The sequence below is a fragment of the Prunus persica genome, chromosome G6 (assembly GCF_000346465.2).
Source record: "Prunus persica cultivar Lovell chromosome G6, Prunus_persica_NCBIv2, whole genome shotgun sequence".
NCBI classification, from domain to species: Eukaryota; Viridiplantae; Streptophyta; class Magnoliopsida; order Rosales; family Rosaceae; genus Prunus; species Prunus persica.
The window spans coordinates 24,356,498-24,371,432 of NC_034014.1; the positions used below are offsets into that span (position 1 = coordinate 24,356,498).

General features: G+C 37.4%; 2 protein-coding genes across 2 annotated transcripts; one reads left to right on the plus strand and one right to left on the minus strand.

Annotated features, from left to right (window-relative positions):
- Window positions 712-3,785, plus strand: LOC18774922 (probable pectate lyase 4). The gene is made up of 5 exons (XM_007205309.2): window positions 712-1,306; window positions 1,726-2,077; window positions 2,157-2,367; window positions 2,480-2,548; window positions 3,253-3,785. The coding sequence occupies exons 1-5, from the start codon at window positions 1,048-1,050 to the stop codon at window positions 3,487-3,489; spliced, it is 1,128 nt and encodes a 375-aa protein (XP_007205371.1). The 5' UTR covers window positions 712-1,047; the 3' UTR covers window positions 3,490-3,785.
- Window positions 5,111-7,557, minus strand: LOC18772354 (exocyst complex component EXO70A1). Its single transcript, XM_007207980.2, has one exon. The coding sequence runs from the start codon at window positions 7,244-7,246 to the stop codon at window positions 5,330-5,332; it is 1,917 nt and encodes a 638-aa protein (XP_007208042.1). The 5' UTR covers window positions 7,247-7,557; the 3' UTR covers window positions 5,111-5,329.

Here is a 14,935-nt window from a genome sequence, read left to right on the forward strand (position 1 = left end):
CCTCATTTAATTAATAATTTTAATTATTAATGTTTGGATTAACAAATGGCCTTTTTTAGTATTTTGAATGTTTCACCATTCTTTGCCTTTTGCTTTATATATAGATATAGGGGCCTAAATTATATAATAATAAAAAATATATATTAAAATGAATTTTAAAAAACACCCAAAACTCATTTACAACATAATAAAAAAAACTTTTAATTTCTTATAAATTACAAAACTGCCATCGATTTCTTAAAACAAGCATAACCCTAAAATCACATTTTAAAAAAAGTAATTTAATAATCAAAATTAAATTCAATAAGGTCATCTATCATTTTTTGGGGTTTGTTTATAGTTTTTAAATGACATAGAGTTTATCTATATTATTAGTGTTAAGAATGGGTACATGACTAAATATCTAAATTAAAAATTCTAACCAAATTAGTATTAGTTCAACCAATTGGAAGCCCTAATAATTTAGGATTGATAAATTTGTTCCAACCTAATCTACATTCTTAGGTCTAATACGAGAGCTTGATTTTTGAAGAAATTTTTATCCGAAGATAACTTCAAAGTTACCTATAATGATAGTTGCGACGGAAAAAATGGTGGAGATACAACAAGAGTTTTGTTACGGCACGAAAGAAAGGTTTTGGCAAATGAATGACGGTTTTGCCATTTGTAAATCTCTTGATGAGAGGAGGGATATTTAGTTGTAAGTTGAAGGAGGTAACAGAAAACGAGGACGAAACAAAAATAAGAACGAAATGGTGACGGCTCACTCTTCAGCAAAATATCATCTTTCAAAATGTGTCGGTCAGTCAACTGTGGAGGCAACCCGAATAGGGTGAATTCGGGTCGGGTTTTACTCGGATAGTAACTCTCCTCCGACGAAACAAACGCTTTAACATAACCGACTCAAAGAATAAAACGAACAGCGAGACCAGCTACAATAAATGCGAGTCTGTTTTCACTTCACTGGTACAGCTCACAAGACGAGTTTTTTTCCGTTTTAATTCCGCCATAATCAGACACTCTAAACGGCAACGTTTTTTGCCATAAATGGGCAACTCCCACGGCCACCGTAAACGCCGTAACGGCCCTGTCTCCAGTAAAACGGACAATTCGGGCTTTAAATATGGTCCGTCAGATCAATCAGCCCAAATCCCGAGCTCGTCAGCTAAGAAGACCAGCATGGTGGCCTTGCCGTACGCTCATGTCGACGCGAGCTTGCGAGCCCTCGCTGCTCAGGCCGAAGGCTTCGGCCGCCTCGCAATTGGTGGCCTCCGCGGTGCCCTTTACCACGTCACCACTCTAGCTGGTACGTTTTTTGATCGAATTCCAAACTAAATGTGTGTTCTTGCTTGATTGTAGTTTCAATTGCTGTCATCCGCTTTGTAAATGTGTTAGCTTTGGGTTTTGCTTGTTTGTGTGTGTTTTTCTTGTTTAATTGGTAACTTTAGTTTTTTGTGTGGAATCTTTTGAAGTAAACTTGCTTATGGAGCTTGGTATAGTGGAAATGCTTTAAGGGGTTACTTTGGAGCAAATTTTCCAAAGGATTTGCAATTTTAATGCTTGTGTACCCATGATTGAGTTTGTAGTTAATTCGGCGTCTGGTGCTGCTTTTTGATCTGTTTAGATCTTAGTGTAGAGTTATTGTGAAGCTTGATTGAACAATGAGCCATGTTCATTGCTTGTTGGAAGGTTAAATTTTTATTATTGTTCTTTATTTGATTGTAGATGATGGTCCTGGGTCACTTAGGGACGGAAGTCGTAAGAAAGAACCACTTTGGATTGTCTTTGAAATTTCAGGCACTATCCATCTCTCATCTTACTTGAATGTGTCATCGTATAAGACTATAGATGGCCGGGGTCAGAGGATTAAACTTACAGGGAAGGGGTTGAGGCTGAAGGAATGTGAGCATGTGATTGTATGCAATTTAGAGTTTGAAGGTGGTAGAGGGCCAGATGTTGATGGCATTCAAATAAAACCCAATTCCAAGCACATATGGATAGATCGGTGCAGCCTTCGTGATTATGATGACGGGCTTATAGATATCACCAGGGGAAGCACAGATATTACAATTTCGAGGTGAGGTGGATCTCCCAACTTGGAATTTCACCCTTTTTACTTTTGTAGTATTTAAGTTCTTTGTTTAACCATTATGCAGGTGCCATTTTTCACAGCATGATAAGACAATGCTAATTGGATCAGACCCCTCTCATATTGATGACAGATGCATCCGGGTTACCATTCACCACTGTTTTTTCGATGCGACCCGACAGCGGCATCCTCGTGTCAGATTTGCGAAAGTACATCTATATAACAATTACACCCGAAACTGGGGCATATATGCTGTTTGTGCCAGTGTAGAATCGCAGGTGATAATGCCACTACCAATGGCTATTATATTTTGCTTAAGTACTGTTTAAAGTTTTCCAAGGATTTTATCATATACGAGGTTAATATGTTATCATTATGTTTCCACTCCAGATATTCTCTGAATGCAATATATATGAAGCGGGACAGAAGAAAGTGGCATTTAAGTACCTTACGGAGAAGGTAAGTTCCTTTTTCATTTTCATCTGCCAACTACATGTCTTCAAGATTTCTGATTTGTACATGCAGTAAAAATTTAGTATTTGACATATTAGAAGCTGATATAGAAATAGTTTGTACATTAGTGTCTGGAATTCGAACTGCTATACACCATAGTAGAGGCTGATCTCAAATCGAAAAGAAAAGTGAGATAATTTTGGGAGAAACGCTAGAGGATTCTTAGATACTGGGAAATTCTTTTGGCAAAATGTGCATAGGACATGGAAATCACTAATCAGGAAAAGACATTACTTATCGAGTAAAATGAGGATAGCTAGTGCTGTGGCTAGCCGTAGGTTGCAGCCATAGATGACATGCACAAGTAGTTTCAGAGAAGAAAGTTGGTTAGAATGTGGTCATAGATGGTACGCAAAAGCAATTTTGAATTCACAGAATAAAGTTTGTCGGAATGAAGCATAAGCTTCAGTAACCCCATAAAATTCTGTTACCCCGCTTTCGTTCTTTTGTTAGGTACTGAATGCTGAGTGGATTTTGTTCAAGAACCATTTAGCATGAAAGCATATTATGAGATTTTTTTTTTTATTCCACTAGTCCAATGCCAAAGTTGAAATATTGTAGTAGAATTTTTTGGGCAAATGAAAAGTACATCAATTATCCAATAGAGGCCATTGAAATGTATTCTGCATATTATGATGGATTTTCTACAGGCAGCGGACAAGGAGGTGGCAATGACTGGCCACATTAAGTCTGAAGGGGACTTATTTATAACTGGAACTCAAGCTGGATTAACGCCCACGGGTGTCGAACACAGCATGTTTCATCCTAGCCAACACTATCAGACATTTACGGTAGGACCTCCCACTGATGATCTTAAACATGTTCTCCAACATTGTACAGGATGGCAGTCTGTTCCACGGCCAGCTGATCAGACAGGAGTCGCGTAGTAGCCTCGTTACCCAAGTTTTATTTAATCTTCAATTTTAGTCCTGTGTCTTATATTTTATAGTCTACCCTATATCTTTGTTGTGTGTAAAATAAATAAAATTTACCGGTCTTTTATTATTTTATTATCAATAGTAAAGATGAATATGTGTCATCGTGAGAAGTGATTATAGAATACTACGATAGTATGACTATGTGGTATATCTTGTACAAGTGTTGTTTGTGGTTCAGAACGGAGTTTATGACATATTTTGAGGAAAGTGGTGTTTGTGGCCCTGCGTCGGTTTATTTTGTCAAATATCGGGTCATATGCCCTTGGAAATTTTCGACACAACCTTATGGAAATATTGATGCGTGACCACATTATTAATGTCAATTGATGCAGGCCGAGGTATTTTCTTATTGGGGAAACGTACGTCGTATGGTGTTGTGAAAAAGTTTATGTATGATATGATTCTTTAAGAATCTGGTGCTGTTTACAAATCATGAGTAGAAACATCCGTTTGACCGAAAGAAAAATGCCAAATCAAATCAACAGCAGTTTTAAGTTGACTTGGTGTTTTCGTTTGGAGAAAACAGAAATGTCTACCTTCATTTCAAATTGGAGATTTTTCAACGCCCAATATGTCGTTTTTTCAAAACTCAAGGCCGCAAAAGAGTGAGAGCCAGGACGGGACAGATGAATGAACCAAGTTGCTAAACTATAACAATGAAAGAATAATCTTCGTCGCACGCCATCTCTTCTCACAAGATTATGTGGTTATATGTTTTTGTCAACACTTCAAAGTTTTTCAGCATTTCTCATAATTAGTGGCTGAGGTTTTTCTCCTACTTAATTAATTACTATTTAAAATTAATTGAGGCTATTGGACATATACATGGAGAAAATACAACGGGAATATCACTTTTTGTTATCTCAACCAATAACATAATGACACACATAATAATTTTTCCACATATCATTGTGTACTGGGAAGGGAATAGCAAAACAGTGTTATCTCTGTTACAAGTAAGTTTTTTTTTTGTAATTGAAGACACAAATACAAATGTTGCACACCAGATTACTCGAATGTATTTACTCATATTCGACGCAAGGCTAATGAAGTTGCTCATCGTCTTACTCGTTTTAGGCGATAGTTAACTAGTTCAAATAACTATCCGGATCCTCTATGCAAATATTCGGTCTCTCTATAACAAAATCCATCAGCTACCAACAACCGTAATTTCAAATAAGGAAGAAAAGGTGTACATCGTTTTAACAACTAAACCCAAGGAAGTTAGGCGGACCAGCCTTTTTGGGGTCACAATCAAAGTGAAGTTCCATCAACCAAGACATGAGAGCCCCACGGTTGGCCTGGTAAACTATGATTTACATGTAGCACTTAGCATACATATTTGTTAATAATATTATATCATTATGTTAGACTTTTTCATTAAGCTAAATGGATTATAATAATAAAGAGTGAATATGAGACGAATTATAATATGGACGTCATAGATATGGTACTTTGACCCACGCAAAACGTATAAGGTGAATAAATACGTAGTTTACAAGTAATTACGTGTTTATTTATATTGATCAAGGAATGTGTCGTGGAACTTCTTTGTTATAAAAAAAGAAAAATGTGAAAGGAGTATATATATATATGAACATATGGGGCAAAATTTGAATTTACAGAAATACAGGGGTGATTGTATAAGTACAAGTAACAGTGTCCTTCAAAAAGTCGTTACACAACTAACTTATTCCAACTGTTTGACGTATTCGCGCTTTTCTACACACAAACAAAAACCCGGCGAGTAAATTCAAAAAAGTCGCCGCAAAACACCTCAGATGTAGCTCTAAAGTCTCAACGAACTCCGCCGATGAGACGACGAACCATCCAAGTCCATGGCCCCGAAAAACAGGTCCGACAAGTGATTTTCAACATCTTCAGGGGCAAATCTGACATACAACGCCACGTTTCTCCCGCCCCCAACCGTCAGCCTATGGGCGTCGTAAAACTCCCTGTAAGCCGACACCAGCTTTTTCGCTATGGACACCTGCATCTCTTCTCGGAGTTTCCCGTCCAGTACGACACTCGTCCTCTGTTTCCGATGCGCTTCCTCGAAGCTGAAATTGAAGTTTCGGAAGATCAGTCTCGCTTCCTCGGGAGAAATCTCGGCCGTTAGATTTTCGGGCAATGAAGCGAAAACTTTCCCCCACGCCAACCCCTCGTAGTTTTCTGCAAATTGCCTCACCTTTGTTTCGTGCTTCGATATCCAGTCCTCGCCGAGAAGGTACTGGAGATTCGATGTACGGACTTTCGAGATCATGTACTGGAGATTGTTCGCTAAGAAGAGGTACGAGAGCGAAACGTCCTTGTAGTGCTTTGCCTTGTCGTCGAGCTTGCAGAGGAGGACGAGTAGGAGCCAGGCCATGCGGAGGGAGATCACCGGCGCCTGACCGTCTTCAGAGTGGGGGCTGTCGAAGTACGATTCTGGAAGCGACGATTTCGCCGGCGGAGGCCAGTCGGTGACAATGTCGACGAGGACGTTGCTGTAGTCTGTAAGGAGAGAGAGGTAATTCATCACGCGGAGAGTGAGATCGTGGACGCCGCCTCCGTGAGCGACCGATTTCGACGAGTCTTTCTGGATCGTCGACTCAAAATCGGAGAGCATTGATCTGACCGACTCGCTGAGTTTAATGAGCGAGTTGAGCGCCTGAGATCGGACGGCAGCGGTGGACTCGAAAGAGAAGATGGAGTCGATCTCCGGCCAGGCCTCGGAGATCGAAGTGTACATATCGAGAAGACGAAACACGTCTAGAGACGACGAGCTTTTCTTGCTCTTCGCGACGAGAACTTGAGGGAAGCCGAAGAGTAAAGTCGCGGCTTCACGAGATATGTGCGTGAAGCAAGACTCTCTGATGGAGGCGGAGGATGCGAACACGTGATCGCACAGGATTTGCTCTCCTTTGAAGAGCGTGGAGATTGACATCTTCACCGCATTCAACCAGCTCCTGATTCTCAGATCCAGAACCTCCTTGTCCATCTTGTGGATCTGCGAAGAGCTCAATCTCTCAACTCCTAGCTTGTACATTCCCTCGTCGATGATCGATTTTCTGATAATCTTGTAGATGTGAACGCACTCTTTGGCGTAGCCGGAGGAGATCATACACTCGGCTATGGATTTCAAGTCGGCCATGGCGACCGACGAGACTTGCTCGACTTCGGAGATGGATTCCCCGGCGAATCGCACGTCGTCGTCTGTGGTTGCGCCGCCGTCGTCGTAATCGGAGGTGCTGGACCGGGCAGACGTGACGGAGGATCTGGACCTGGTCGAGACCGATTCCGGGTCTAAATGGGCTCGGTTCATGGATAGGATCTGGTAGAACTCTTTCTGCAACCGCTTCATTGCGATCTCCATGAGGCTCTGCGCGTGTACTATTTTCTCGGAGGTGGGGTCCTCCGATACGAGGAAGTGCATGGCCTTCTGAAGCTCCGTCACGCACCTGATAAACTGCTGCGCTTCCCTTTTGCTCTCGTAGAAGAGAGAGGTGACCTTGGCGTATGTCGAAGTCTCCGGGTTCCACTTCATGACCAAAACGGCGGCGTTCCCGATGATATCCTCGATCATTGCGTCGGTGAAGTTCGTTACGGGGACACGCCGTGGGGTTGGGAATGAGACGGAGGAGGGTCTAGAAGGGGAAGAAGAGTAGGCGGCGAACGACGGCGATTTGGAGTGAAAGCACAGGCTCCTCATTCCTTTTTTTGGCATTTTCAATTTTAAGATAATTAGTACTGGATTGGATTAGATTTTCTCTGAGGTCTGAGCTCTCTACTTTCTGTTTGTTTCTCGAGAAAATTGGTGGCTATGTTGTTGTGCGTGGGATTTGGAGGGAGTGGCTTGGTTTTTTGGTTGGGACTGGTGAGTGGGAGGGGGTATATATAGAGGGAGATGGAGGAACGACGCCGTTGCTTGGAGAAGGAGAACGTGAGTTTTGACTTTAAAACTGGAGAGAGTCATATAAAAAGAAGGCACGTATTTGACCGTGACGCGTCCCATTGACAAATTAAACGACAATTTCAGACTGTGAGCAAAGGAGGTAGCTTAGCCTGCTCGGTCGCAATAAAGACACAAATTATTCAAATAAATCAGGAGAGAGACTACGAACGGTACAAGTTAAACATAAGATTATATTAATTAAGAAAAAGAATCAGCAATTAATGTTTGCTTTTCGTTTGTTTGCCTGCTTAATTAACAAGAAAAGTAATATAATATTATTATCTTACTAGTTTAGTGTGGCTGACCCTGAGTTTTGGGTGTTTAGTGGGGTAGTTGATGTTGAAAAAGGAACCTTTAGAATCACTCACATACGTATGGGACGTAAGCGAATATATCATATCAGAAGCCCTTAACATAATAATCTGTATAAGGCATGACGTTTTCTCCAAAATGATTTAGAGGAAGAAAATAGTGAATTGGAGTGCATAAAATTCGAGGAAAGTCCGATACGTATCATTATTCCTTCATTTCAGACAAATTCAAAACTTAAGAACAAGTTCAGAAAGTTTGTGGAGGACGAAACAAAAAGACCAAATCATTTGAAAAAGAAAAGCAAGATGACTTATGAAGCAAACAATCTATCTTGAGTTGGATTGGTCTAGGTCTTTCTTTTGTTGTGCTTCCAAGTAGTTCTGAGTTTAAGTCCCCATGGTATTAGTGTGTGTGAGTTCTCCACTCCCCTTCTTAACTTTGCACTGACGGAACTAGATAGAGGGCTGGGCTAGCCTTTTTTTAAATTAAAATATATTACATTTATTTGTTCAATTAAGAAACATAATCTCTTAATAAACACTCATGATTTTAACTTACCTTTTACTATTGTATTCCAGTGTATATTTTTATTTCTATAAAACTATAGAAACATTAAGTGCCCCTAAAAAAAAAATGGTCATTAGATTTTAAACTAATAACTTTAGCTAGCCCACTTATTAAAAATTTTCTGATTCCGACTTTGAAAATCAACAAAACAAAACTAAGTATAAATTTAATTAAAGAAGTACCATTAGAGTAAAAATGTATATGTTGTTTTATCACTAGAATTATAAGTTGTTACAAACATATGCCCCTTCTCGAATGTTTGGAAAACTTTTTTCTCGCGAGACCTAAAGCAGATGGTATGCCATGGAAGGTTTAAATAATCTGCTTTTAATGATTAAATGAGATTAGTCTTCAGAATTATTATTAGTTAATAATTCCCACTTTATACCATCTTATATAAACTATGGTGGATACTGTGGAATGGGATCCAAAATAATATTGCTAGGACAAGCAATTTTTCCATGTCCATATGTCATCTCCAATATGTAATTAATTTATTTGACACTACCATTCCTAGTTGCATCATTATTTCGAACCCATGGTCAAGAATAATTTTTGTATGTTATGGATATATAAGCTGGTTGGTACACACGAGACATGTTAAAATATTCTCCAATACACATAGGATATAAAAATAAAATATTTTCATATGTCCCATGTGTATTGAATGGTACACGAACCAACTGGTGTATTTAGAATATACAAACTTTTATCCGTGGCCGAGTAGTATTATTTGGACAAAAATAACCAAGTCCGTCTTGGTCTACAAACCAATGATAACTAAAATTGAAAATTTAATTTAATAGACAATTTGATCATACACGTAATAAATATATGTATAGGTTCACTTTTTTTCCATAGTCAAGTTTTGTTCACCCCACGAAAAGCGCGGGTGCATGCATTGCAAGTTGCAGCTGTCCAACAAAATTAAACAGAAAATAAACAATAAATAGAAACTTCTATATGAAGAATCATTCTCGTCCGGCACGTGGTGATTATTATGCATCATGCACAACAAAACCAGTTAATTATATACTTTAATATTATATACATTCTTATTATGAAATAAATATTAATTTACATGGACTGACATTAATTGGCATATATATTTCTTTATTATTCTCTGGTCACACGCGATTTCATGTCATGACATGCATGCAATGTTGCGTTTTTTGTATCCAGTGGTGTCGTTTGGCTCCTAATAATGTCCGTACAATGCATGGATCAAAGTGATTGATCACTGCAAGTATAATGAGGTTGATATTTATTCCTTTATTTCCATGTCATACAAGAAGATATATATATATATATATATGTCATCCAACGGTGAATATTTATCAATTATTATTGCCGATTTCCATTATGTACGGATTCTAGACGATCGATAAGAAATTTTAATTTAATTTAATTTAATTAGGATTAAAGCACATGGTTTACAAATAACTCGTTTGTATTTGGAGAGAAACGAACAAATATTTGGGACATAAGTTCAGTTGGGGAAGCGGGGGAATCACCAGTGAATTAATTAAAGTTAAAGAGTACGCGTATTGCATGCAAATTTAGGAAAATAATAATTGAGATTTGGTATCCTAAGAAGATCTAGGGCTTGAAAAGAGAAGAGAGAGTCTCGACGCGTGCTTTGAGTGATTTGTAAAGACTACATGAATATTATACAAATTAGTTTATTTTTGTAACTCTTGGCTTAATGTATGTATTAGACAGAATTAAGTCGGATATTTTATTTATTATCATCTACTCGTTCTGATTTAGTGGTATTTTTCTTCCATATAGTATTTAAGTAAGGTACAGTTCTAATATTGTGAAGAAAAAAAAAAAACTTGTTTTGATATATAGAGTACCTATACTTATACAACATATATACACAAATTAAACATAGAGATCCTTCACATATAATTATACTAAGCTATAGAAATCTTTCTTGGTCTATTAAGTTCTTTGGGGGCCTGAGATTAAATTAATCTAAGCTCATGGAATATAACCCAATCTAATATCAAAATATTCCTTCTTGCCTTCTAGAAAGACAAACACAACGGTAGGGGAGTGATAGATAATCTTTAATCAGTCTTAACATGTTTGATAATCTAAATCCTTCTTAATTTAGATAAATAAAAAGACGGGAGTCGAACTTTTACCTTTTTTTTTTTTTTTTTTTTAAGCCGTAGATTATTTAATTTTCTGTGGCTTGCACTCCATCTCAATCTCTGTATGTTGAAACTTCTTTCCTTTGCGTATTGGGACAGATGGAAACAAACCGTTGATCACCATGACTGACTTGGTGAGAGTCTCCATGGTATTGCGACGCGTCCGTTTGTGTTTGACTGAGTTGGGGAGAGTCGAAAAATAATTTGCCTCTGTTTAATTTGCATATGAACTCAAAGCGGTAGAAATCCGCTGTCCTATTAAATCTGTGTGGACTGAAATATATTAAATCTCAGTTTTAAGCTAGGTCTTTTTAGACGGCTTGATGTGCCAATGCCAGTAAAGACGGTAACTGCTAAGTCTTTCAACGCGCATGCAATGCAAGTTGCTTATATTTGTATAATTGTAATTAATTAAACCCTAATTATAAGTATTTGTGTGAAAGGCAGAGCGAAACCGTGAAGGATTTCGCTGTTGGATTGTAAGTAAACATCACAGTGTTTATTCGTTTCGATACCCTTCACCCCCTTAGGTTGGAGTCATTTTCAAAAAGGGACGTGACTTTTTAACCGTTTTCACATATTGTTACTCAAAGTCTTATAATTTTATCTATTTAGCATTTTTTGTGTCTGATTGTCTGTTTTTTCGTTGTCTTTAGACTAAGTGCGGGGGCCTACTTCTGAAAAGCAATGAGACGTCGATCTTCTCGTTAAGGGCTAATGAAAATTTTATCTTTGTTTCCACAAAAAGTAATGACACATTATCAATGCATTTTTGACAATATCGATGCACATTATCTATTCTACGGATGTTGTAGAAAAGAATCGATGATAGCTAATGGCGGAGCCATGTAGCAACTCTCTCTCTCCCTCCCTCTCTCTCTCTCTCTCTCTCTCTCTCTCAAGTCATTTCACTCTCATTTTCAAGAAGCTCTACAAGAATCTGTGGTGTTTATACTTTCATTCTCTTTATTTTTGTATTTATATTTTGTAAAATGACCCCCTTAACCTCAATTCCTGGCTCCGTCATAGTAATTCAGCGAGGTATTAGAGCAAGTCTACCGCAAGGCCTTTTGCTCGGGTAGGACAGGGCCTATGTCCGAGAACGGCTCCAGTGCACAACGGCAAGCATGGGCAACGGGTGGAACCCACCAAGGCAAGGCCACAAGCAAGTCCATCCAGTGCTTTTGCGTGGGCAAAATAACGCAATGCTAATGTCATAATGACGTAAATAACCAATTTAAATAACAAAAAAATTGAAAAACAAAAACTAAAAAATTCAGAATTTTTATATATTATAAATACGTAGTCATATTCTTTACTTTCCATACCAAAATTCTACACAAATTGATCTTCTCATATCTCATGTGAACAGTAATTGCCCTTGTCCTTACCCATAGGGATGGAAACAAAATTGCAAGGGCTGCCACTATTCACATAAATAGTGACAATCCTTACCTTGCTCTTACTTATAAGGGTGGAAGTACTCTTATAGGTGGTTGATTGAAATCTATTATGCAATCTTTGACAAAATGATGCACAGTATATGGTCATTCGTAGCAGAGGAAAAAGGGCGTTGAAGATAAATGGAGGAGAAAAGTGGTAGCTATAACTATATACTTAATTTACAAGCTTTCATATATAGGATGGCCAACAAAGTCTAAGATCATAGTATATAATCAACCACCGCACACCACACACTGCTATTAAGCGATGGATACATGTCAAAGTCCATGTATTTGTAGTTCGAATGCAGAGCTTCTCCCCAGAGGAAGTCTCGACATGCACGCAAGGGAATGTTCCATGCGTATATTTGACTTTCTGGACAGCAAGTTATTAACAAGCTAGACCAACTTTATCCCATGCACGAGATTAAGTAACTAATTTCAGTTAGATTTAACTAATTTTCAAAAACCTTTGTTTGGTGAACTTATAAATGCTATACTGGATTGATTAAATTAAATAGAGTAGTGTAACTCATAATAACTGGTTTGAATTCAACTCTATAATATAGTTCAAATCGAACTATAAAACGAGATCAATATACATAAAAACCTGAGTTTTACCGAGAATCAAAAGCTGCACATGAACTTTAAAAAAAACTGTTAAATTTCCTTTGTGAGGGGTCAATTATATAAAATAATTGTTTAAGTACGAATGAGCTATAGCAAGAATTTGAAACCAACAACTCAATTAGTTTCGCTTTCTTAAGATTTGAAGTAATTAATTGTTTTGATAAGTTTTTCCATGGGCAGTGTCCACCTTTCAGGGCCAGGGATGAGAATCGATCTGAATGCTAACATTGGGCAGGCCGCCAATAGGCTGAGGTGTAAGCCCTTATAAAACTTTTCCTTTCTAGACGCACCTCGCCCCTTGTGAGTCTTTCTTCTCCCAAAAATGTTCTGAGCTCAAGTGCTAATGTGGTCTGAGGGAAAGGATTTCTTCTTGTCTGCTTAGCTTTTTCTTCGACGGTTTACTCTCTCATCCGTACACGTAAATTAAAAGTGGTACATTATATTGAAATTTATGAAGATTAATTTGGATTCGAAGGCGATGTGATATTGAAATTTGTGATGAAAAATTTGGATTCGATGGCGATGTGATTGAAACTTTTCATGTGTCACGAAAATTCAACATAAAAATGACTTTCAGTTCCCTAATATTTGTCACATTCTTCTCATCAAATGTATATGTACGGCCATTTCCAACAATGATATGCTCTAATTATACATAATCTGATATTAATTATAAATAAAAAAATAATGCATTCAGACTTGATCTCTACCATTATACTTGAGGGAAAGGGGACCAATCATTTGAATAATTAGTAAACCCTCTTAATCAACTTCACATCTCATTCATGTGACTTTTTGGACCACAATTTAGATAAAAATGCATCAAATTTAATAATATGTACAAAATTGACTATCTATAAAGAAGAGTGCTAAATTAACTGAAATAATAATTAGACCAACTATCGTGATAGTTTTTTGAGAGAACCTCAACGAAACGAGGGAAACTTAATTGATAAAACAAAAAGTTACAACGGGAGGAGCAACACGCCTGACCCTGACTTAACAAATCACATAATATGACGTCCTGAATAAGATCAGGGGGCATCTCAAACTAAGTAAAGTTGTCCACAATATACAGATCAAATCGAGCAAGTCAGTGTGCAACACTATTTGCTTCTCCATGAGTAAATTGAAAAACAGATAGTTTAGAAATGTAAAAGACGCTATTATATACATATCAGACATTTAATTTGATCATTGTGATTTGATACATTCGGGCGGTGCCTACCAAGTATTCGCCATTAATGAATTAATGAGGAATAATGAAGTGACTCAACTTGATATCTATATATATGTGTGTGTATCTTACACTTAAATGCAATTAAAATAACTGTTGGCCTTTGGAAGGTCCCCATACCATATAGAGGATTTGGTCCAAGTCTTGTGCAATTGAATTGCAAAGTGATAAAGCCCTATAATTTGAAGGAGTTATGACCTTGAGATTTTGACAACCCCAAGAAATTCAACAAAAATTATAAATTGAAGGCGATCCGAATTGATCATTGATAGCAAGCACTACTAGTAGAGATGGAGTTGAGAAATTTCCTGAAAACTCAATTAATGCACGGCATACACAACCTTATTAGAGAGATTGATTACGTTGGTTTTGAATATATATATATATATATATTGAGAGGCTAATATTACAGTTGATGCAATAAAACGAAATGGAATCATAATAATTGGTTTGAACTCAACATTATAATGTAGTACAAACCGAATTATGAAACAAATCAATATACGTAAATATTAGATTCGGCTAATCGTGCTGCTGAATGTTATTCGCAATCAGATTCGGCTTACAACTTGCTATGGACTTGGGGTTGCAACATATACAATTAGAGTCAGATGCACAAGTATCAATACCATATGGCTTTCCAATGTGATGTAGATTTGGGCTATGAAGGAGTTTTAGTAAATGAAATTCAGGTTTTGGCTAATTCATTTCATAGTTGTTTTGGTCAGTTTTGACCTCGTACTTGTAATCGTGCGGCTGATAGCCTTGCACGTTTTGCACTTTCTATTTCGGACCTTATAGTTTGGATGGAAGATGGACCTGAATGGTTGTCTCCCATTCTTGCTAATGATGTTATACTTGCTTCTTAATGCAATGTTATGATCTGATTCTAAAAAAAAAAAAAAAAAAATCAGAGTTTTACCAAGAATCAAAAGCTGCACATAAAATTTAAAAAAAAAAAAAAAACTGTTAAATTTCTTTTTTGGGGGGTCAATTATATAAAAGATCTATGTATGCATGAGCTATAGCAAGCAAGAAGAACAATCAACTCGGTATTAGGTGCACTTCTAGACCTGATCAGGTCTAAACGAGTAGCATGGTTATATATAAT

Excerpts from the sequence above, each read along its gene's own strand:
- LOC18774922 (XM_007205309.2), top strand. The coding sequence starts at position 1,048 with ATGGGCAACTCCCACGGCCACCGTAAACGCCGTAACGGCCCTGTCTCC. Across the intron at positions 2,078-2,156 it reads ACAGATATTACAATTTCGAG|GTGCCATTTTTCACAGCATG; the intron begins GTGAGGTGGATC and ends ACCATTATGCAG. Across the intron at positions 2,368-2,479 it reads GTGCCAGTGTAGAATCGCAG|ATATTCTCTGAATGCAATAT; the intron begins GTGATAATGCCA and ends TTTCCACTCCAG.
- LOC18772354 (XM_007207980.2), bottom strand. The coding sequence starts at position 7,246 with ATGCCAAAAAAAGGAATGAGGAGCCTGTGCTTTCACTCCAAATCGCCG.